The sequence below is a fragment of the Prionailurus viverrinus genome, chromosome A1 (genome assembly GCF_022837055.1).
Source record: "Prionailurus viverrinus isolate Anna chromosome A1, UM_Priviv_1.0, whole genome shotgun sequence".
Lineage (NCBI taxonomy): Eukaryota > Metazoa > Chordata > Mammalia > Carnivora > Felidae > Prionailurus > Prionailurus viverrinus.
In genome coordinates, this window is record NC_062561.1 from 105,323,355 (window position 1) to 105,348,579 (window position 25,225).

The window sequence follows — 25,225 nt, forward strand, 5'->3', positions numbered from 1 at the left end:
CCTTTAAATGAGGGACAAGATAATCCAGATGCTGTGCAATATATCATTTGTAACGTGCAGCATGCAATAAAAATTAATACATATGCAAAGAAGCAGGAAAATGGTATTCATAATCAAGATTAAAAAACAGACAACCAAAAGAGATCCTGAAAACGGCTCAGATTTTGGAGCTAGAACACAGTTTAAAAATGGTGATTGTAAGCATGTTCAAGGATTTAAAGACAAAAAATGGACATAATGAACAGGTTGGGAAATCTCAGAAATACAAGCTGTACAAAACTATCAATTAAAAATACTAGAAATAACAATTTCCCTCAGTGGCTTAAGAGGAGATTGGATACTGCAGAATAAAAAGTATGAGAGCCTGAAAATAGATCAATTAGAAAATATCAAAACTGAACAACAGAATAAATTTTATTTTCTATTTTCTAAAATGAACAGAGCCTCTGTATCTTGTAGAATGATCTCACTTGTCTTATATGTAATTGAAGTCTCTGAAGACAAGGAAAAAAAAAGAATGGGTCAGAACTATTTGAAGAAATGATAACCTTAAATATTCAAAATTGGAAAAAAAATCAATCTACAGATGTAAGAAAGTCACAAAACCAAAAGCAATATATCTCTCAAAATAATCTTTAAGATTAGAGGTTAAAAAATATCTTGAAAGGGCTATACCTTAATACAATTTTACTTAATACAATTTAGCTCCAGTAGTCATGGAGCTAAAAGAAATGGCGAAGAAAGTTCATTGGGCTGAAGATAAAATTTAGGATGATACTAAGGAATGAACATAATTGGGAATGGTAAATATGTGGTAAATAAGAATTTTATTTTCCTACCTTTAAGTTTCCTTAACATACTCGATTGGTTCAAGCAAAAGTAAGAACAATGCATTGTGATATTTTTAGCATATGTAATGATAACACATGTCCATAGCATTAAGAATTGCAGGGGGTTAAGTAGAATTCTACCCTTGAAAGATTTGGATATTCTACATGAAATGTTATAATATTAATTACAAGTAGACTCAAGTTCAGGATATATACTCGAATTCCTAGAGCGATCACTAATAAACACACATACACACACACACACACGCACACACTCACACAAACCAAAAAGCAAATAAAATGGAGTACTAAAAAATATTTTATTGGATCAAGAAGGCCAGAAAGAACAAAGAAACACACATGATATGGGACAAATAAAAAGCAAATTGCAAGATGATAGAATGCAACACAACCATATTAATACTTATATTGACTGAGAATGCACTAAATATTCCAGTTAATAATAAATTTCATAATAAAAAAGGTCAGTTCATTAAGAAGACACAACAGTTTGAAATGTGTATCCATCTAATTACTGTGTTTGACATAGCTCCTGGCACATATAACTATTTTTAATGCAAGGATGACTCAACACAAGGAAATCCATTAATGTAATTCACTATATAAATAGATCAAAGGAGGTAAAACTCATGACATTTCAATATGGGAGAAAATGCATTTGCTAAAATTCAATCATCACTCTTGATTAAAAACAAGTAAACAATAACTCTCAGCAAGCTTGCAATAGAAAGAAACTTTCTTTTTTTTAAAAAAAAATTTTTTTTTTCAACGTTTATTTATTTTGGGACAGAGAGAGACAGAGCATGAACGGGGGAGGGGCAGAGACAGAGGGAGACACAGAATCGGAAACAGGCTCCAGGCTCTGAGTCATCAGCCCAGAGCCCGACGCGGGGCTCGAACTCACGGACCGCGAGATCGTGACCTGGCTGAAGTCGGATGCTTAACCGACTGCGCCACCCAGGCGCCCCTAGAAGGAAACTTTCTTAAGCTGATAAACGTTAGCATAAACCAAGAGCAAATATTTGATGTAAAACATTACAATTGTTCCTACTAATGTTCCTAAGATAAATTTGCTCCCAGCATTGTTGGTATTTAATCTTGTAATGGAGAGTCTAACTAATGCAGTAAGACAGAAAAGAATAATATATCCACATATATACGTATCATATATACGTATATATGTATGTATATACTATAAAGGAAAGACACAGATAAAATTATTTGCAAACAAGAGATTGTCTTAGAAATCCAAGAAAAAAATTTACTAGAATCAGTACAATATTGAATATGAGGTTTAGGTAAATCAAAAGCAAAATCAGTGGTTTCTTATATATTATCAACAATACATTAAAAAAATGAAACAGAGAAGAAGGAACTTACTCTCACCAAAAGAAAAACTATAAAGCTGTGGGGAAGGGGTGCGTGGGTGGCTCACTTGGTTAAGCTTCTGGCCCTTGGTTTCAGCTCAGGTCATGATCTCACACTTCGTGAGTTTGAGCCCAACATCTCACTCTGTGCTGACAGTGCGCAACCTCCTTGGAATTCTCTCTCTCCCTCTCTCTTTGCCCCTCTCCTGCTTGCTCTCTCTCACTCTCTCTCAAAATAAATAAATAAACCTACTTTTTTTTTTTTTAAATGAAGGTGTAGGAAAAAAAAAATAAACAACCCAGTAAATGCAGGTAGTCCCTTCCTAAATGGAAAGACACTATTTTTGAGATAGAAATCTTCCCAAGTTGGTATAGAACTGTAGTGCAATCCTTATCATTATATATGGAACTTAAGCTGATTCTACAGGTCACATGATAGAAGAAAATAGCAAGTAATAGCCTGTAAATCTCTGAGAGGAAAAAAATTGTAGTAACTTCTCCTGCAGAAATTAAAACACATTTGAAAATAGAATTGTGGTAGTGTAGGATTGGTGCAGGTGTAGGCAGAGATAGTCATGAGGAAGACTGTATAGAATTTAGAAACATGAGTCTGTACACTGGGATTTGGCCTTGTTGGGAGCATTGAATCTCAAGCCAGGCTGAAGTCACTGTGCATTCTTGGGCAAGTTACTTCAACTCTCTGTCTTAGTTGGTTTCTGTGTAAAATAGTGACCATTTACCACCCATATACGAGGGTTGTTGGGGAGATTAAAGAACTTAATATACAAAGAGCCCTTAGAAGAGGGCTTGGAATATGGTCAGAACTATGTAAGTGTTAGCTGCTATGAATCATAAAGATAATAAACAAATCAGTAGGAAGAATATAGATTACTTCTTAAATCAGGGCAAAGATTGGTGTGTTATCAATTTTGGAAGAAATACACCTGGGGTGATGAGTTGTTCATTCTGAAAGAAATGTACACATACCTTGCATAATACTCAAGAAACTCAACATTCAGTTATTAGATGAAAGTATAGAAAAAAAATAAGTGTGGAATGAAGAAATGCTGTTTAAGCAAGATAGAAAACATGAGAGTCATAAAAAAAATAATGACATATTTAAATACATAAAAATTAAAAAGAATAACAACATTAACGGACAACATACAGCCTGAGAATGTCTGCATGATATTAACAGAGGATTAATATCAATATGAATCAATAGGAAAAAAATAAACACTCTGATAGAAAAATGAACACTGGGGGTGCCTGGCTGGCTCAGTCGGTAGAGCACACAACTCTTGATCTTGGGGTTTTGAGTTCAAGCCCCACATGGGACAGAGAGTTTACTTAAAAAAAAAAAAAAAGAACAGTGGGGTGGGAGGTGCCTGCCTGGGTGGCTCAGTTGGCTGGGCATTTCACTGTTGGTTTCGACTCAGGTCATGATCTCATGGGTTCGTGGGTTTGAGCCGCACATCAGGCTCTGTGCTGACAGTGTGGACCTGGTTGGGAGTCTCTCTTTCCCTGTCTCTGCTCCTCCCCCACTTTCTTGCCCCCCCCTTTCTCAAAATAAATAAATAAGCTTTAAAAAATTAAAAAAAGCAATGGATATGTAAAGTAACACAGGTATTCAATATGCTCTATAAAAGTGTTCAACCTCATTGGTAGAGAAATATAAATTAAGGTGGTACATTTTAAGGGATTTTAACTCATCACTTTAGCAAAAATCTAACAGCTTGATAATACCTAGGGTTAGTAAGGATGTGGTAAATGACACTTTGCTGATAGGAGGGTAGGATGACAAAATATTCTTTGGAGGGCAACTTTTCCAGTATCTGTTAACATAAAAACTGTCTATGTTTGTTGACTTTGCAATTCCATGTTGAGGAGTTTATTCTAAAGAATATTTCATGTGCACATGGACTAAAGGTCTTTGTGTGAAAATGATCCCAGCAGGATTGTATATAATCGTGAAAAAGGGGCAAGCCAAACACTGATCATTAGAAGAGCAGTTAAATAAATTCTGGTACACCCATAATGTTGAATACTATACAAGTAATGAAAAGGATGAAGTATGTGTATTTCCTATTTTTTTAGAAGATTTTATTTTTAAGCAAGCTCTATACCTAATGGGGGGCTCGAACTTAAAACCCTGAGATCAAGAATTACATGCTCCAGGGGCGCCTGGGTGGCGCAGTCGGTTAAGCGTCCGACTTCAGCCAGGTCACGATCTCGCGGTCCGTGAGTTCGAGCCCCACGTCAGGCTCTGGGCTGATGGCTCAGAGCCTGGAGCCTGTTTCCGATTCTGTGTCTCCCTCTGTCTCTGCCCCTCCCCCGTTCATGCTCTGTCTCTCTCTGTCCCAAAAATAAATAAACGTTGAAAAAAAAAATTAAAAAAAAAAAAAAAAAGAATTACATGCTCCAGCGCTAGAGCCAGCCGGATGTCCTTGTGTATTTCATATTTTAAATTATAGATAGGTGGTAACTCTCCAAGGAAGGTTAAAAAAAAAAAGTAAATGTTTCAAGACAGTTCCTCCCTGTATTATTTCACTCGTGCACACACATGCTGGTAAACATGGAAGGGCGTAGGAAAAATATGGAAACAATAGTACTTAACTGTGAGCCCTGGCTAACTCTGGATTGTGGTGGAGGAGATACAACCTCACATGTTTAGTCTTTACCCTTAGGTACACCTTAAACTCATTATAATGAAAGCATGCTCCTATACATCCTGTATAACAAAGAACAATGAAACACAATAGACCACTAATGATTGCAGACGTTGAAGAAGCATCAAGAGGCGGACTATTTTCCTGGCAAATGGTCTTAACTTAGCAGCTAATCCACATTATTTTAAAACTGTTAGAGAGCAGGGGCGCCTGGGTGGCGCAGTTGGTTAAGTGTCTGACTTCAGCCGGGTCACGATCTCGAGGTCCTTGAGTTTGAGCCCCGCGTCAGGCTCTGGGCTGATGGCCCAGAGCCTGGAGCCTGTTTCCGATTCTGTGTCTCCCTCTCTCTCTCTGCCCCTCCCCCGTTCATGCTCTGTCTCTCTCTGTCCCAAAAATAAATAAAAGCGTTGAGAAAAAAAATTAAAAAAAAACTGTTAGAGAGCAAACACATGAAATATTTTAATTATTTTAATATGGCTAACATCCTGCAACCAAAGCCGACAAAGATAAGCCGTAACTCCAACAAAGCTACAGTTCATACTCAGAGGCACAGATGCAGACATTTAAAATAAAATACTAGGAGGGGCACCTTGGGTGGCTCAGTTGGTTAAGTGTCGGACTTCAGCTCAGGTCATGATCTCATGGTCTGTGAGTTTGAGCCCTGCATCAGGCTCTGTGCTGACAGCTCGGAGCCTGGAGTGTGCTTTGGATTCTGTGTCCCTCTCTCTGCCCCTCCCCTCCTCACCCTCACGTGCTCGCTCGCTCTCTCTCTCTCTCTCTCAGAAATAAAGAACCACTTAAAAATAAAATAAAATATGAGGAAATCCAGTTAGTACACCACAATGAAGTAATTAATGTGTAGTCCTTAAATGCAAGAGTGGTTTAACAGTATGACAAGTATTAATGCCTTTCATACGCTAAAAGAGACAAAGAAGCACCTGATTTTCTAGCACCCTGCCCATCACTGACTGAGTCATTCATTCGACAAAGTTTTAGAGCCAGGCCTTATTCTCAGTTCTAGGATAAAATCAGACACTGATCCTGTACCATTAGAAACATGCGTTGTAGGGAGGAAAACAAACTAAAAAAATGTTAATGCTGAGGTATGAGAGAGTACTTAGATAGGGAAAATAGTAGAGAATAAACAGATGATCAGATTTCTATCTGAAATCAGTAGAAAATAATATTCATGTTGGGGGAAACCAGAAGTATTTTTATTCCAGTCAAGAGCAATATATAACTACTCATTCCATCATTAAAGCTGTATTCAACAAGTTGTAACCAATGCAATGGCATCGGGGAAACAAAAGAGTCCTATGCATGGGATGGAAAATTGTCACATAACGATGATAATTACTGAAGATATCCAGTCACAAAAATGCTAGAAGTGTGCATGCAGTCCGGTGGCAAGTTACAAAATATAGGGAGTGCTTTTTAAAATATATTAGCCACAGTTGTTTAGTGGGGAAAAAAATGTCATCATCACAGCAGAAGATAATGTAACATGCCTTGATACGAAGCACAGAAAACACCCAAGACCCCTAACAAGAAAATGGTAAAACTCTGAGGATGAAAAAAGAAGTCCTAACCATCTTCTTAGAAAGAAATACTCAGAATTTATATAAAGATGTCATTTCTCCCTAAATCATTTATAAAGTCAATGGAATTTTAGTGGAAATAGTAATGTAATTTGAGGGGAGGGGAATTTAGAGAGTGTTCTTATTTAAAATCTGAATCATTATTTTTGTCCAAGATACATAGTGACTTTAAGTATGATGAGTTCTGCTAGCTTGTAACAGCAATCCTCAGCTTTCCTCTTTCCAGCTTTTAAATTTTTTTTTTTTCAACGTTTACTTATTTTTGGGACAGAGACAAAGCATGAACGGGGGAGGGGCAGAGAGAGAGACACACACAGAATCGGAAACAGGCTCCAGGCTCTGAGCCATCAGCCCAGAGTCCCACACGGGGCTCGAACTCACGGACCTCGAGATCGTGACCTGGCTGAAGTCCGACGCTTAACCGGACCTCGAGATCGTGACCTGGCTGAAGTCCGACGCTTAACCGACTGCGCCACCCAGGCGCCCCTCCTCTTTCCAGCTTTTGATTCACACTTGCAGAGTGGGTAGTACCCAACATTTTGAGCAGCTTTTACTGGTGTTTACATCTTTATTTTCCAGCAAGAGGATTTTTCTGCTAATTAAGTTTTGTTTTCCCTTCGCAGTTTTGGAGATTATCACTTCACTTCTTACTGTGAAAGGGAATGCTGAATTCTCTGATCCACTTTTCAAACCTCAGCCAGACTCCCTCCGCCATCCCCAACCTACACATCTCACCAATGTGTATCTATTTCACTTTCTCTTCACTCTGACAATATTTTCGGTTCTCTCGGTGTTCGATGTTAAAATCAGTATGTCTATGTAGATATTATTAAACATAGCTGAGTCTCACAGTATTCTATGCTTTGCCTTCACATATAATTAGCTTTTCTGGAAGTTAACAATTTTCTTCTTTTATTGTTGTTGTTAATGTCGTCGTTGTTGTTGTTATTTTAAGAAAATTCTGTACTCAACGTGGGGCTTGAATTCAAAACCCTGAGACCAAGAGTTGTATGCTCTACCGACTGAGCCAGCCAGGCGCCCCAGTAATTGTCGACTTTTAAATTTACTTTGTTATTGAGACAATTGACAGAGCCAAGAGAGCGAGGGAGAGAAGTGTGAGAGAGAAGGAAAAAACAAAAGGAGAAAAGAACTTCTCAACTCAGTCGAACACTTGAGAAAAGCCTGAGACTTTGACTTTTGCTTCAAAGTGTATGTACTGGATGAGCCTTCTCCTTCCCGGTGGACTGGTTGCTGTCTAGACTTGTTGCTCAGCTTTGTCAGGATCTTCCCTTTATCTCGATCCCCGGAACATTCCTTTTCCTTTTGCTGATGTTGGAGCTCCCACATGCTGGGGACCATGTCTTCCTCTTTCATGGTTTATACCTTTGTTTGGGGGCGGGGGGAATGCTTCCTCTAGTAGATTGCAGGGAACTGTGCTGTGAAACTCACCTAGGGAGGAGATACCGCTGCCACTGTCCACAAGGCACTAGAGAAAACTGCTGTTGGCTTTGCCATTCCAGATCAGACCAACCAGGGGCACCCTCTGGGCTCCCTGTGCTGCCATCCCTGTCCCTCAGTGATGCCCAGAAGCCCCTGTGGCCGTCCGCTCCTGCCAGTTAGCAGCTCTGCTATTGTCTTTTGAATTCATCTCTCAGACCCTTTTCCTCAATATACCTTTCCAAGCCACATTTCTAAATGTTAAGAAACATTAATTCTAAGAAAATCTCCTCCATTCCTTCTATGCAGGTTGGAATAATTCAGGCTACATCAGGTAGTGCCCCAGAAGGTTTGTGCTCATCGGTTAGGTAGGTAAAACCAGTCTGTTTGACACATCTGGTTTACAATTTTAAGTAAACATACATGGTTTTTTATAGCAAACATTTCAGCAAGCATAGTTACCCGTAACACATGGTCTAATTGAAAGATCGTAAGCCAACGTTCGGCGGAAATATTAAAAATAAACCTTCAAATATTACATGAAAGCTTTGTATTTAACAGACTTAGGCAGAAACTCAACTTTTTTGGTGACAGAATACAGAATAACTATAGTTTTCATTTAAATTTCTTGGTAACAGGTAGGTACATAATTGCTAAATATTACTTACCAATTTTTAAAGTTCTAATAGCCAGAGCAAAAAGGAAAAAGACTTTTTAAAAATTCTTTGAGGGGCGCCTGGGTGGCTCAGTCGGTTGAGCGTCCGACTTTGGCTCAGGTCACTATCTCACGGTTCATGAGTTCGAGCCCCGTGTCAGGCTCTGGGCTGATGGCTCAGAGCCTGGAGCCTGCTTCCGATTCTGTGTCTCCCTCCCTCTCTGCCCCTCCCGCATTCATGCTCTGTCTCTCTCTGTCTCAAAAATAAATAAACATTAAAAAAAAAATTTTAAATTCTTTGAAAAAATAAGATCTGTTTCTGTTATTCCAGTAACTTTTTATTTTTTAGTTTTTGAGTGGGAGAGAGAGACAGAGCATGAGCGGGGGAGGGGCAGATGGGGGGGGACACAGAGTCCCAAGCAGGTTCCAGGCTCTGAGCTGTCAGTACAGAGCCCACCGTGGGGCTCAAACCCACGAACCATGACATCGTCACCCGAGCTGAAGTCAGACGTTTAACTGACTGAGCCACCCAGGTTCCCTCCAGTAACATTTTCTCTCAAAGGCTTAATTTAAGAATATCATTAACCTGGTGAAATATGAAGATGAAATTATTTTCTGCAAGTCCATGGGTTTAAATGTGTTTTTAATAGAAGGTTAATAACAGGAACCAGAGACCATTGATCTGATATTTAACCTTATTTTCTACTTGTGTTTAGTATTCTTGCTTTGCACAGCAAATTTTCTTTTCTCTCCACTGAAAACTGGGAAAATCTTCTTAATCTCAGCATAGGGACCAAAGGACATTTGTGTTAACATCAGTCATCTCTCCTTGGGGGTAATCTTTGACAATGTGAAGGAAATGACATTGGTTTTAAGGGATTGGAACACAAATGAGGGAGAAGAAAGTTAAGAAATAGGGAAGGAAATGATAACAGCTCCTTACAAGCCTTGTGCTGTTTAAATTCACAAAATGAATCAGAGAAGAGTTGTAAGTACGTTCCTGTTCCAACTTAGACAAACTCTGAGTAGAATATTATCCATCAGGAGTTATTAAAAATTTATTCTTTGCTTCAGATTTGGAGCAATATGACTTTGAAAGACACGTAAGGAAAAAGGTGTAGGGTTGCAGGACAGCTTTTATGGCCATTTCTCTGACCTAATTATATATCAGTTTTTTGATTAAAAAGACTCTGGGGGGATGGCTGCTGGAGAGTGACTGAGGGTCACAGTTCCATAATAAGCCTTCTGATTAGGATTGCATCCAAGAGCCCGTTGCAAGAGAAATTTCATTTGCGGGAGGATCTGAGCTTGAATTCTGAACAACTGCAGATGAGAAGAGGCAGTGGAAAGAGGACTTGGAAAAGGCTGAGTGTGACCCTCCGGGATGGTGAGGTTGGTAAATACGGGATGGGGATGGGGATCAAGATGATCATGCTTCGTCTGCCACCCACTGGCCAAAGAATGAGTTCCGCATAACTGGAATGCACACATTTAGGATTTTTCCCAACCCATCGCTTCTTTCACTTTTCTGTGATGCAACCGTCTCTATTTTGAGCTTCCATTCTGTTTGGTGGTGGAAACTCAACCCAGCCAATTCCTTATCCTTCTCCTGAGATTTGAGGGTATAGGGGGAGAGGCTCTACGTTGCACTGGGGTGTCAAGTGGGGAGGCTGTAACCGCAGGTTATTATCTAGCCCGTCTGGCGTTTGCCGTGATGGAGAAATCCACCTGGATCCTCACTGGCCTCACCCTGCTGACATGACGTTCACATTCGTACAGTGTCCCTGGTTTTATACGCTTCATGCTGCTGTGTCTCCTTTCCTGGCTGCAAGCTCCACCAGGCCCCTCTCACCTAATGTCTCAGGTTGTGGAGATGACTTTTGGATGATGCCTCATGCCACTCTGAGACTGTGGGAAACTGGGGAGTTACCTCTGGCTCTGTCTGCATAGAGGCGCTGCCGCTTTGAAGTGTCTCAGTGCGTAAATTTCCAGCGGTAGTAGGAAACTTACCTCAAACTGCCTCCAGGTAAGTTATTAGCTCATATAAGACATTAAGAGGTGAAGCGAGCTTCAGGGTGTGTTGATCCAACAGTTGAAAAATGCAGTCACAGAACTGGGTTCTCTCTGTCTCTCCACCTGCCCACTGCCTGTCATCTTTACTCCAAAGTGGATTCATGTCTTGGTTGTATGATAGCTGCCTGCGGACATGATGGCTTTGTCTTTTGTATCTAGTTGGCTTCTCGAGCTTCTTTTTCAAAATGAAGTGGGACCTGCCCAGAAGCCTCTGGTAGAGCCCTCTTTATCTCTTGTTGGTATGGGTCACATGCTTATTTCCTTTTGTTGTTTTTACTTGAAGTTTTTCATTTGAATTCCAGTTAGTTAACATCCAGTGTTAACAATCACATGCTTATTTCTGAATCAATTTATTTTATTTTATTTTACTTTTAATGTTTATTTTTGAGAGAGAGAGCAAGGGGAGGGGCAGAGAGAGGGGGAGACAACAGAATCTGAAGCAGGCTCTAGGTTCTGAGCTATCAGCACAGAGCCTGACGTGGGGCTTGAACTCATGAACCATAAGTCAGACGCTTAGCTGACTGAGTCACCCAGGCGCCGCTGAATCAACTGGTTTCTGGTTGAACCCAGAAGCCAAGAGTGGAATTGCCGTCTCCTGAGGCACTTGTCTATGTGGAGCAGGGCTGAGTACCTGAAGAAAGTTTGGAATTTTTTAGGAAGAGAATGAGGAGAATGGATACTCTTTAGGCAATAAGATCAATCAGGAGTTGGTTAGGAAAACAGACCCCTCTGGGAACTTCAAGCTGAGCAAGATTTGACATAGGGAAGGAAACCACAAAATCACTGGAAAGGGAGGATGAGAGAAAAAGGAGGGGGTAAGGTAGTATGACTCAGTGTTCAGGAGATCCAGGAAGCTGTTCCTGGCACTGTGGGAGACCACACCTTTCTAGCCCTGAATGCCTCTGAGCCCATGCCTGAGCCTCTTACGCCCCTGCAGACCCAGGGCAGTCCTTACCAGGGGCACACTGCTACCACAGCCAAAGTCAAGTGTGGCTCTTTCTTCCTTCTTCCCTTCACTCTTTTTTTTTTGGAAAACAGATTTATTGAGATATAATTCACATGCCATGCGCTGGAACGATTTTAAGCATGCAAAGGGTACACAGTGAAACCTTGGTTTGTGAGCATAATTCCTTCTGGAAACATGCTTGCAATCCAAAGCACTCCTACATCCAAGCGAACTTCAAGAACCGTTGGCTCAGTGGTGGGCACGTGACATTCGGCATCAGGTACTACTCGTATTGCAAATTGTCGCTCGTTTATCAAGTTAAAATTTATTAGACATTTGCTCGTCTTGGGGAACGTTCGTGGAACAATTCAAGGCTTTACTGTAATTCACTGGCTTTAGCATATTCACAGAGCTTGTATCCTTCGCCACAATCCATGTCAGAACATTTTCATTACCCCTAGAGAAACCCTTTCTCCTCAGACGTGACCCCACTTTCAATCCCCTTACTCATCCTGCCCCCCACCTCCCTACCCCCCCACCCTAGACAGAAATGAATCTCCTTTTTGTGTCTGTAGATTTGCCTACTTTGGACATTTCATACAAATCGATTTTCATAATATGCGGTCTTTTGTGATTGGATTCTTTCACTTAGCGTAACATTTTCAAGGTTCATTCACGTTGTAGCATGTGTCAGTATTCATTTGTTTTTATTGCTGAATACTCTTCCAGTGGTATGAATATACTACATCTTATTTATCCATTCATCAGTTAACGGACCTTTGAGTTGTTTCCACCTTTTAGTTGTTAATTATGCTGCCATGAACATTCATGCACACGTTTTTATATGGATGTATAGATGTTGGGCATAGACTTAGGAGTGAAATCATGAGGACTGCCATGAAGGACTGCTAAGCTGTTTTCCAAAGCAGATGAACCATTTCACATTCCTACCAGCAGCGTATGAGGGTTCCAAAATTCCGCCACCTCCTCAACAACACTTGTTGTTATCTGTCTTTTTATTTTTTAATTTTTTAATGTTTACTTATTTTTAAGAGAGCGAGAGCGCGCGTGAGGATGAATGGGGGAGGGGCAGCAAGAGAGGGAGACACAGAATCCGAAGCCGGCTCCAGGCTCTGAGCTGTCAGCACAGAGCCCAACACAGGGCTCGAACTCATGAACCCTGAGGTCATGACTTGAGCTGAAGTCGGACGCTTAACCGACTGAGCCACCCAGGCTCCCCATCTGTCTTTTTGATTATAGCTTTCCTACTGAATATGAAATGGTATCCTGTTATGCTTTCCACTTGCATTTCCCTGGTGGTAAATGATGAATATCTTTTCTTGTACTTGTTGGCCATTTGTGTTTCTTTTTGGAGAAATATTCCTCAGAGCCTTTGTCCATTTTTAATTAGACTATTTGTCTTTTTATTACTGAGCTATAGCAGTTTTCAATATGTTCTAGATACAAGTCCCTCATTAGGTATATGGCTATGAATATAGCCACTTACTTAGTTTATAACGGGAGGTTTGTTCCTTTTGACCCCCTGCAGCTGCCCCTTCTAATTTTTTTTAATGTTTATTTACTTTTGAGAGAGAGAGAGAAAGAGAGCGAGTGAGTGTGAGCAAGCGGGGGAGGGGCAGAGAGAGAGGAAGACACAGAATCTGTCAGCACAGAGCCTGATGTGGGGCTCGAATGCATGAACCATGACATCATGACCTGAGCTGAAGTTGGTTGCTTAACCGACTGAGCCACCTAGGCACCTCAGTTCTAGTTCTGTTGTTAGGGAAATATTTCTATAAATTAATAATGAAGTAGAAAATTGGCCAACCAAGAGTGGCCCTGAGTGAAAGCACCATCTCCTGGTTGAATAGATCATATCAGGAATACTTTCTTGGGGCGCGTGGGTGGCTCAGTCAGTTAAGCTTCTGACCTCAGCTCAGGTCATGATCTCACGGTTCGTGAGTTCGAGCCCTGCGTTGGACTCTGTGCTGATAGCTCAGAGCCTCAAGCCTGCTTTAGATTCTGTGTCTCCGTCTCTCTCTCCCCCTCTCCCACTTGTATTGTCTCCCTCTCTCTCAAAAATAAATCAACATTAAAAATTTTTTAAAGAAGTCAGGTTTTTCAAAAATGTTTTCATTTGTTAAGTTTTAAAATGCGTCAAAATTAGAAACAATGGTACTGACGAGCTAGATTTAACTATTCTTTACATTGTGCCATAGTCACTTTGTCTCTCTGGTTTTTATTCTATCATCCCATAGTCAATGAAAAACATCAAAATTTTAGTCCTAAATGCTCCAGCACAGACCTACAAAGAGTTGGAGTATACTCTATCAAAACCACAATACTTTTATCACAGCTAACAAAATTGACAATAATTTCATATAATCACTTAATATCTGCTATCTAATATCTCTACCTGTATGTTTTTGCCCATGACACTGATTTTTCTAAGAGTTCAGAGTGGTTTTCTTATAGAAAGTACACATTCTGGGCTGATTATTTCTTTGTAGTCTTGCCTAACATGACTTAAGGTTGCCAGATTCTATTCTGAAAAAAAAGGGAAAATTTGAGACACACATCCAGAGTTGTCCCATAGAACTTTCTCCAATGATGGAAATGTTCTATAACTATGCCATTCATCGTGGAAGCCACTATTACATGGGTATTCAGCACTATAAGTACAGCTCTTACAACTGAGGAACTAAATTTTAATTTAATTACTTTAAGTCTTAAATTTAAGTAGCCATGTGTGGCTAGTGCCCACTGAATCATTTGTCTAACAAAAAAGTGGAAATAATGTACCTATGTTCTGCCTGTACATGGCAGGGGTTTGATTAATGCTGACTTTCCTCTCTTTCAAATACATACTTTTCTTTGAGAGAGACAGAAACAAAGGAAGAAAGGGAGAGAGGGTGAGTGGGGGAAGGGCAGAGAGAGAGGGAGACACAGAATCCGAAACAGGCTCCAGGCTCTGAGCTGTCACTGGGCTTGAATTCCCATGAAATCATGACCTACCTGAGGCAAAGTCAGATGCTTAACCAACTCAGCCACCCGGGCGCCCTATATCTGCATCTTTAACATATATACATAAGGCTTAAGCGTTACAGTGCACATTTCCTGATATAGATGACCCTGCACATTCACTTTCCATTTAAGTTGTTTATAGTGTGTGGTTGAAATTACTTAGACCAAGCAAGGACAGTGAGATTCAATACCGGATCTCTTATTCCAATTCAGAAAAAGGATCTTTTTTTCCATGAGATTGACACTTGAAAGATTGAAGCTGGAGCTCCTGAGAGCCTGCCTGACGGCAAACATAACCTGGAGAAAAGTAGAAGTGAGACTTAGAGGGGAAGACTTCCTCTTGGTCCCTGGATCCAACTGTGCCTGCAGCCGACAATGTGGAATGAAGAGGATCAGGTCTATAGGTGTCAGTTTTATGAGCTGATAAAGTCCTTGTTTCTTCCTAAGCCAATTAGAAGGGTGCTTCTGTCTTTTGTACCTGAAAGAGTGCTGTCAAAATTTAACAATCAAGGGGGCAGAGAATTTGGAATCAGGCAGACTGGATTCTAATGAGCCGGTGATCCAGGGTCTGTGAGCATCTACAGATACTGAGATAATTACACCTTCCTCTTAGGCCTGTTGTGAGGACTAGATGAGATAGGATGATGTGCATGTGAGAGATACTCTGAACATGCTAGTTCCCTTTTTACCCTTTCCCTGGGAGCTGAAATGACACCAGACCCTTGAGTCCTCACACAGTGTTTTCCTTTTCTATTGCTCCCTTAAAAGTTTTCCATTTATACCCAGATGTCATGTGAAGTCGCCTGGACCTATGTTAAAGGTTGAGAGGGGCATTTCCTACAATGGGTGATGGAATGAATGTTCCCTCTCTGGTTTTATAAGACAATCGGTTTAGGGAGCAGTCAGATTTGTCTTTGAAGGCAATACAGACCCAAATTGATGGCTGTGAATTTGTGTTGCCCTTCAGTCTATTGCTTTCCGGATGCTGTCATCCATATAATGGGGATTTAATCTTGCTCTGGCTTTGCTCATATGGTGCAGTTTCTTTTGCCTTCTTAAATGTGGCCATGTGTAGAAGCGTCTCTATTGGTACTGAAGATTTACTTGCCTTTTATCATCATAGTGGATTTAAGTTAAGTAGCTTGATAATCAGACGGAATATAATTAGCTAATCATTTACAGGATTACCCAGGCTAAAAATTGACACAGTAAAATACAGTAAGCATGTTTATGCCCGTCTAAATCCTTGCATTAATAAAGGTGATCAGATTATACAATTCAAATGAATTTTCAAGAAAATATCCCTGGCATAGAGGATTAGAAATATATTTAAGCTAAATTTAGAATTCAGGAAAAGCAATCCTACAGCTTACTTTCCATTATTTTTTTTCCCTTTCAACTAAGCTCTTAAGCTGAATAAATTAAAGTCTGCAAGATGTTTAAACAGTTCAGTCTATATTAGTATGCTACGGTTTATTATAGAATACAGTTGTAAAATCATTGCCAAGTTGCCCCTAATACCTGCATAATCATAACTGGGAATCTCTAGCAAAGGCATCAATGTCCTGCTTACCTATTAATTTTAGCTCCTTATCTGTAATTACTCATCTCCTTCTTGAGAATCTGTCTCCTGTCCCCAGAGTCTCACCCCTGTCTCTGGAGCTCCGTATCGCATTTGTGAAACCATATTCCCAATCTGTCAGGCAAATGCTGCTTTCTGTGGTCTAATAGCCAATCTAAAATAAGCTCTTGTACCTTTAAGATTTTGTTCATTATTTAAAAAAACTTATCATAGTATGTTTCCAATTGTTTCAAAATTATGAAAAGTAATGCAATGTATCTTTAAAGGTAGGCAACTCCTAGGACCACATATCTTTCTTAAAGCAATTTTTGGTTGTGTTCCTTTGTCTTAGCATGGCAGCCAATTGTTATTTTCAGTCAATACTATAAGATTTCACCCCACCCCACGCCCACCTCATCCCTATTTCCATCCTATCAGGAGCATGACCATATGTGGCAGGATAAAACTTCAAAGTATTAATAAATCAAAATGTTCCCTATCTCTCAAGGGCTTCCTTAAAAATTTTTCTAAATGTTTGTTTGTTTATTTACTTATTTTTTAATTTTTAAAAAATGTTTATTTTTGAGACACAGAGAGAGAGCATGAGCAGGGGAGGGGCAAAGAGAGAGGGAGACATAGAATCTGAAGCAGGCTCCAGGCTCTGAGCTATTAGCACAGAGCCTGATGGGGGGCTCAAACTCACGAACCGTGAGATCATGACCTGAGCCGAAGTTGGACGCTTAACCAACCACCCAGTCACCCCAAAAAACCTAACTTTTAGTTAATGGTTTTTGCCTGGTGGCCACCCAGTCACCCCAAAAAACCTAACTTTTAGTTAATGGTTTTTGCCTTTGAAGTCACACTCAGAAAATGTTTTATTAAACAAGACTTTTAAAAATAGTCACTGAGATAATCTATTATCTTAATGGACTATTTCTCTTAACACTTAAGTCTTTTATCTGTTTGAATTTTGTTTTGTTGTAATGTACAAAATAAAGATGACTTGTATTTTTAGGTAGTGAAATGGTAGTGAATAGTTGCTATTTGCTTCTCTAAATTCATTCACAATTTTTTTTCTACAAAGAGCCCCTGATTTTCATTTATAGATCCACATCCCTTTTATTTTTCTGTTCCTGTGTTTTGGGTAGTGCAGAAATAGGACATTAAGAGCCTGATATTCTTTAATTTACTCTTGACTAACAGCACCTGCGGCAGAAACCACGGTCCTTCTGGTAATGGCACAGGCAATGTAAAAAAGCATGTAAAGAATATTAGAGAATATTAACATATCTATTACCATAAAACGAAACTGACAGCTGTATGTTTGTCACATGCTTTATATCAAAGAAATGGGAGTTTCTACATTTGTTTCCTAATACCTGTCTTTGAGGTATTATGTATGTTTCTCTGTAAGAAGGAACCTAAAAATGTATTCAGGACTTTGCTGGTTAGGGTATCCGAGAAATCGACTTCTCAGCCTTCTATTCTGTAGTAGACTGTTAGAGTGTCTTTTGAAGGAAACAATTTGCAGTTGTAACCCATGTTTGTCATAGAGGATTGGCTTCACCCACGGTTGGTAAGAGCTCACTTCCTGTGACATCATGTAACCTAATAGCTTCTCCCCCCGGTGCAAGAACCACAGCCCTTGGGGTGGCTCGCAGTGGCCGAGCAGGCTGCAAAACCAGAGAAGCCTTGCAAAGGGCTCCAATTCCCTTGTTTATCCCAATATGTTGTATAAACATAACTAACCTCTTAATGTAGTATGAAAAAGGCTGTGAGATGGTGCATTTTAATAAAACAGTCTTCTGCTGATTGAATGTGAATGATATTCCTGAATGTGAACTCACACACATGAAGTTTAAGGAAAGACTCTTTTGGGGGGCGTTTGCTCTTCTGCCGTGTGAATACATCATGGCCATGGAAAGCTGGAAATCTCAGGCTAGGATATTAATATTCTAGAGAGGAATGTTAGATAAGTAACAAAGGAGGCTGATAAAAATTCCCTGGGTTTTCAGAAAAGTTAAGACTTTGATTAATTAATTCTTTATATTCATCTCCTCCCCCTTTTATTGCAAAATGAGATAGTTATTATAATCTGAGAGATAAGACAGAATCTACGGAGAGCCATATTTGTGCATCTCTGTGGTTTGGGCAAATGTGTTAAGCGAATGAAAGAAATTCACACTCTGGGGTGTCTTGGGTGGCTCAGTCAGCTGCAAGTCTGACTCTTGATCTCAGCTCAGGTCATGTTTTCACGGTTGTGGGATCGAGTGCCCTGTGGGGCTCCATGCTGAGTGTGGAGCCTGCTTGAGATTCTATCTCTTCCTGTCCCCCATGTCCCCCACCCATGTGCTGTCTGTCTGTCTGTCTCTCAAATAAAAATACAATAAAAATAAATGCACATTGAGAACTCCCTGGCCTTAAAAAATAATTTTCCACTTAAAAAAGATAAGTTCCTAGTGGAAAATAAAAATCCCGTGACTTATAAGACTTACGTTTAAACTGTATCCACTATTTTTGAGGCATTTAGTAGGCACAAGGATGTCAATTGGTGCTTGAGATACATTAATAAAACGGATAGCCCTTTACTTGGAATGCTCATATTGTAGTGGGGAGAAGACAGATACCAAACAGTGACCATAATGAGTAAGCAAATTAGCACATTAGAAGGTGGAAAGCAATATGAAAACACGTGGAGCTTTTTAAAGGGGATTGGTTGTGCTGGGGGAGCAGGGATGTGGTGCGATGTTTGCTAGGAATCTACACTGAGAAGTCATACCTGGAGTTGGAAATGAAGGAAATGAAACAGCCAGCCACACATTCCAGGGAGGGACCTAAGGGGGGAATAATACCAAGAGACCAATCGGTCTGGAGTGGAGCGAACAAGAGGACAGCAGAGTATGTAAAGAACTCCTTTCTACAACTTGACAAGAATAACCCAATTTTTTAAAAAAAAGGGTGAAGAACTTGAGTGGACATTTCTCCAAAGAGGAAAGGAATTACCAACAGCACATGAAGAGATGTCCGACATCAAAAAATCCAGACCAATACCACAGTGCCATACCACCTCACTCCTATAGAATAGCTACTCTCAGAAAAATAAATAGGTGGTGGTGGGGGAATAGCAAGTGTCAGCAGGATGTGGAGATGTTGGAACCCTTCTGGACTCTTGGTGGGACTGTAAAATGGCGCAGTCACACGGAAAACAGTGTGGCGATTCTTAGGAAAATGGAAGATAGAATTACCGTGTGATCTAGCAATGCCACTTTGAGTGTTTATCCCGAGTAATTGAAAGCAGAGTCTCTAAAAAATATGCATAAACCCATGCTCATACTAGCATTATTTACAAGAGCTGCAATGTGGAAGCAACCCAAGTTTCCATCCACAGATGAATGGTTAACAAAGTGTGGTATATATATTTATATACCATTCAGCCTTAAAAAGGAAGGAAATTCTGACATATATTGCAATATGGATGAACCTTGAGGACATTATGCTAAGCGAAATACATCAGTCACAAAAAGGCAAATACTGTATGATTCCACTTATGTATCTAGAGTGGTTACATTCATAGAGACAAAAAATAGAATGATGGTTGCCAGAGGCTATGGGAAAGGGAAATTGGGAGTTAATGTTTAATGGGTACAGAGTCTCACTTTTGCGAGATGAAGAGTTCTGAGGATGGATGGTGGCTAAAATAGCCAGGAACTCCCAGAGGCAGTGTTTAAGTGACAGGAAGCCACTTTCTCACCCACACTGGCTCTCCACTGGGTCATTTCCAACAAGATACAAAACCAGTAATACCGTTCGCCTATGAAAACCCTTCTTTGATCCTACATCACTTAGTAATTATCATCTCACAGGGGCTTGGCTGGCTGAGTTGGTGGAATATGTGACTCTTGATCTCCGGGTTGTGAGTTCAAGCCCCACACTGGGTGCAGAGATTACTTTAAAAACTTAAAACAAAAAATAATTAGTGTCTCATTTTTTCTGTTGCAGTGTGGAACAAATTTGAAAAAGCTGTCAATACTCTGTCAAATACCTCTCTTTCTATTCTGTCTTCAAGTGTCTCCAAATAGAGTTTCAATCCATGACTCCACTGTAGAAATACAGTCCAGATGTAGTAGCTGTAAAATCTACGAACCCAGAAGCACTCACTGTGTAATATGTGCACATGGAATTGATCTGATGCAGGAGGGTTTTATTGAATCAAATCTACTCCCCTGTTCCCTGATTAATCAATATGGAATGATCTGCTCAGTTTGCTTGCCTTTACTATTTCTACTATTTTCAGAATAAAAACAGGAAATAACTTACAAGTGTTTACTTTTAATTTCATAATGTGTATTGGGCAAAAAAGTTTTTATATAGATTATTATACAATATTGAAATAATACATACCTTTTCTTTCACAAATAATTAAATTATTATAATTGTGAACAAATGATTATTTGTTTTAACATGAAAATATATCACTTTTTTTCCATACATCTTCTCCTTGTTTGTTAAGCATGAGGTTATTTCATGAACCGGGAGGGGAGTTGATGTGAATCTAAACATGCTATACTGATTTTAATTTTAAATGGATCCAAATAATTCTGCATGATGATTCAGATATGCCCACCCTGGGTCAGTATCACTTTGTGTTTCCAATCATTGGAAGCCAAACTCCATACATGGTGAAGAGAGACTCTCCTAGTGATGGTGATTCAGGTTCACGGTAAGTAATGACTCCGCGAAGTCCAGTTGTTGCCTAGCTTTTGTTCACTTGCCTTGGATTCATGAGAGCATTTCTCCACTATTCTCCATCAAGCTACGTGGATGTCATCCGTGAACATATTTCTCTCTAAGCTGGATATCTTTCTTTAGTATGTGTCTGTCATCTCTGCTGCATCCCCTTTCTGAATTTGATTAAACATTTACCTTAACAGCAGGACTACTGAATACACCTGTGCAATGTGTACTCTACAGGAATACTCCAGCAGAGTGGTCAAATGGAGTGAAAACTCCAGCATGTTCTGCCCCCAAAGCTCGACAATGGCCACAAAGCACCATAGCCGCTAATAGCAATTCTGCTTAGGAGACTTGATTAGAGGAAGACACTTCCCTTCAGGATAGAAACACAAAGGAACACTTACTTCTTCAGACTCTTTTGCAACTGGGCCTTGGACATGTGACTTAGGCTCAGCCAATGAGGTGCATGGGCCCTGAACTTGGATTTGGGAAGTGGGACAATGGAGAATTCTTTCTGTAGCACTGGGGAGGCAGCCACATCCCATTCTGGGGAGTGGTCATTGCCTCAGTCAGGATCTAGGGCTGGAGGTGTTGGTGATGAGATCTCCAGCATCTGCTATCCACTGGTGGGGCAGGGCGTCCCTAGACCAGTTTCCCAGTGTGATTTTTCACTCTGTGCCTGCATCCCCTCCCGACTTTTCCCTCCAGCCTTCCTAGTGTTTCACTGAGCACCCAGTGGCTTCTCAGTGAATTTCCTTTCCACTTAAACTCCTCAACGTCCATTTCTTTTGCTGTGCAACCAGTTTATTGGAGGTTCTGGACTCAGTGGGACACTAAAAGGGAACATGAAACCCTTTTATTTTTCCAACGTCATTTTCAGTTATTTTCTATTTTTAATGTTTTATTTTCTATTTTTAATGTTTGTTTTTGAGAGAGAGAGGGAGGGAGGGATGGATAGTACAGCCACGGGAGGGGCAGAGAGAGAGAGGGAGACACAGAATGTGAAGCAGGCTCCAGTCTCTGAGATGTCAGGACAGAGCCTGATGTGGGGCTTGAACCCATGAACTGGGAGATCATGACCTGAGCCGAAGTCTGACACTTAACCGACTGAGCTACCCAGGTGCCTCCGTTTTCAGGTATGTTTTGATGAAGAAGTGTTTTCTGCCCCTACACAACATCTTGGGTAGCTCTTGCAGCATCCCAGAAAATTTTCAGGTTTTAAAATGTTGAGGCTAAAGTATTCCAGTTTAAATTTTGAATATCACATCCATTGTGATGCTCTTGCCCTCACCATGCCCAGATTTGACCAGTAGTGCACATGGCCCTGCCTTGGGGAGTTGGGTGTGCTTTGTTTTCCCTCCTCTGCTTCCCCTTCATCTTTAGGGTCCATCTGTCTATCTCTTCTAGAGTGTTGGGGTCCCAGAGGAGGAATGAGAAGGACCGACATACTCTACTTAGCTGCTGCTGTGGTGTTCCGCATCGGGTGGCCAATCCTGGCCGAAGAGGGGATATCTGGATGCTGCTGACATGCAATGCAAGGCTGGGCTCTTCAAGAGGCCCTGCCGGGGCTTTAGTTGCACAGGCCTCTGACATTTGGTCTCACAGTTTCCCATCTGTTTTGGAATCCCTTAATGGTCTCCCCCAGTTTCGTTTTATTAGGTTAGTCAGAGTTGACTCTTACTGCTTGAGGACAAGAACCTTGACTGACACAGCAGGCATTCATATTGAAGACAAAAGGAAAGCACACCACAGGAGATGCTGGGTTAAAGAAAAAATACTCATATCATTGCCACAGTCACTTGTGATCATCTTCTGTAACTTTGCCTTTGTACACAGTGATGAGAGTCCTCATTGCGCAGATGGCATTGATTTATTCCAACCTGGAATGGATGTGTTTATTGGGCCAACCGTGAGAATTTAAAAAGTAATGTCAGAAAGGTATCCCTGTCTTTACTTCTATCATTTTCTGATCTTGGTATATGAAGGACGAGCTGGTTTCCTGTTGAACTGCTCCCAAGCATGATCCCGTTCCACAGGAAGTCTACTTTTACAAGAATATCCCAAATATATCTGGTTTTCTTTCAGGAGCTTCTGCAAACATAGTATTACACCAGGAAGTGTGCCAGCAGTGCTTTTAAAAACAGTCCGGATACACCCAAGAGTCTTAAAAGTAATTTCACATTTAAATAAAATTAAATAGAATTTTGCTACTCAAGGTGTGTCTGAGTAACAGAAACATCCATGTCGGCGTTAGTTAAAATGTAGCCTCTCCCAAAATATTGGATCACAATTATATATTCACAAAATCTCTAGCTGATTAACCATATTAAAATTTGAGAAGCAGTAGAATAGAAAATATCAGAGGACCTTACATACAGTAAGAGTCAGCGTTGTTTCATGAAACGTGTCCAATTCTATATAAAATATGAATTTGGTCCTAATGAAAAATGTATTACTGTGAGTCACAATAAAAAAAAAATTGGAGAGAGGGATGTCAGCAAGATGGCCAAATATGACCCTTCTCATCATGTGGCCCTCCAACAAGAAAAATTTGACCTCAATCCATGGAAAAGAGTGAATTTGTAGGAGCCGTGGGGTCCAGCACCATCTGAGAAAGGACCCAGGAGGAATCTCACCCACCTGTGCCTCAGGTAATAGGCAGACCTTGGCCCTGAACGTGGACCCTCAGATAACCCATGAACTGATAAAGCTCCACTCAGCCATGGTCCAGGATCCTCTGGAGAACACTGACCTAGGCAGTCACTGACAGAAAGTCCTTGGACAGGTCCAGGACTCCACTGGGGCAGTTGTAATAGAGATGTATTAGAGATCGAGGAACAGTTTGACTTTATCCAGGTCACCCCTCCCTTAGGGCAGCCCAATTCAGTGCCAAGAGAAACTTTCTCAGACCACCATTCTCCCTCAGGGAAAATGCAAGCATATGAGTGAGTACCCAGTTTTGCCAGCTATGTGGGATACTGCCAAAAAAAAAAAAAAGCCATTTTTGAAAAGGCATAAAGTGGCTGAATGGGTTTTAAAAAAAGAAGACTCAACTATATATTGCCTACAAGAGACTCCATTTAAAAATGTTTTTAAAATGTTTTTTCATTTGTGAGGGAAAGAGCACAAATGCAGGAGGGGCAGAGACAGAGAGAGGGAGACACAGAATCCACGAAGCAGGCTCCAGGCTCTGAGCTGTCTGTCAGTGCAGAGCCTGACACGGGCTTAAACCCACGAATAGTGAGATCATGACCTGAGCTGAAGTTGGCCGCTAAAGCAACTGAGCCACCCAGGTGCCTGGAGACTCAGTTTTGTTTTGTTTTGTTTTGTTTTTGACTCAGTTCAGTTTTAATACACACATAGGCTGAAAGTGAGTGTATGGAGAAAGATACTCAATGCAAGTGGAAACCAAAAGAAAGCAAGTGTAGTTACACTTACAGCAGATGAAATGGACATTAAGCCAAAAACTACAAGAGACAAAGTCATTATAAACAATAAATGGGTCAATTCATCAAAAGGCTAAAATAGTTGCAAATGTATGTGTACCCAACACTGGAGCATCTACATATATTAAATACAGATCTGAAAGGAGAACTAATAACACAATAATAGTTGGGGACTTTAATAACCCACATTCAACAATAGATAGATCACCCAGATAGAAAATCATAACGAAACATTGGACTTGAGCTATACTTTAGACCAAATAGACCGGAAAGACATAGGTATAGAACATACTATCCAATAGCAGTGAATACATATTTTTCTCAAGTGAACATGGATAGATCATATGATAGGTCACAAAGCAAGTCTTGGGAAATCTAAGAAGATTGAAATTACAGCAAATATCTTTTTCTATCACAGTGGTTCAAAACTAGAAATCAATAACAGGAGGAACATTAGAAAATTCATATACATGTGGAAATCAAATAACATACTCATGAACAAACAATGGGTCAAAGAATCAATCAAAAGGGAAATATCTTGAAACACAAAAATGGAAACACATCATACTAAACCTTATGGGATGCAGCAAAAGCAGTTCTAAGCAGGAAATGTATAGTAATAGACGCTTACATTAAGAAAAAAGAAAAATCTCAATTTAACTTTTCATTTCAAGGAACTGAAAAAAAGAACAATCTGAGTCCAAAGTTAATGGAAGAAAGGAACTGACAAATAGCAGAGCAGAAATAGAGACCAGAAAACAATAGAGAAGATCAATCAAACTAGGAGCTAGGTTTTCAAAAACATAAAATTGACAAACTTTTAGTTAGCATACTGTGGAAAAAAGACTCAAAATTAGAAATAAA

The 25,225-nt window shown here is 40.2% G+C and overlaps 1 protein-coding gene across 9 annotated transcripts in view; it reads left to right on the forward strand.

Moving 5' to 3' along the window:
- LOC125162014 (uncharacterized) overlaps positions 1–22,931 on the forward strand; it is a 184,841-nt gene extending 161,910 nt beyond the window's left edge. For 6 of the 9 annotated variants that reach the window (XM_047852557.1, XM_047852523.1, XM_047852532.1 and 3 more), the window contains exon 4: positions 22,323–22,931. In XM_047852557.1, the coding sequence (XP_047708513.1) occupies positions 22,323–22,836 (514 nt within the window). In that variant the 3' untranslated portion in view covers positions 22,837–22,931. Of the gene's footprint in view, positions 1–7,108; positions 8,660–9,830; positions 10,604–20,180; positions 20,473–22,322 lie in introns of those variants that run through there. The other 3 variants (XR_007150868.1, XR_007150867.1, XR_007150874.1) reach the window with 3 other exon arrangements.
- The last annotated feature ends 2,294 nt before the right edge of the window (positions 22,932–25,225 follow it).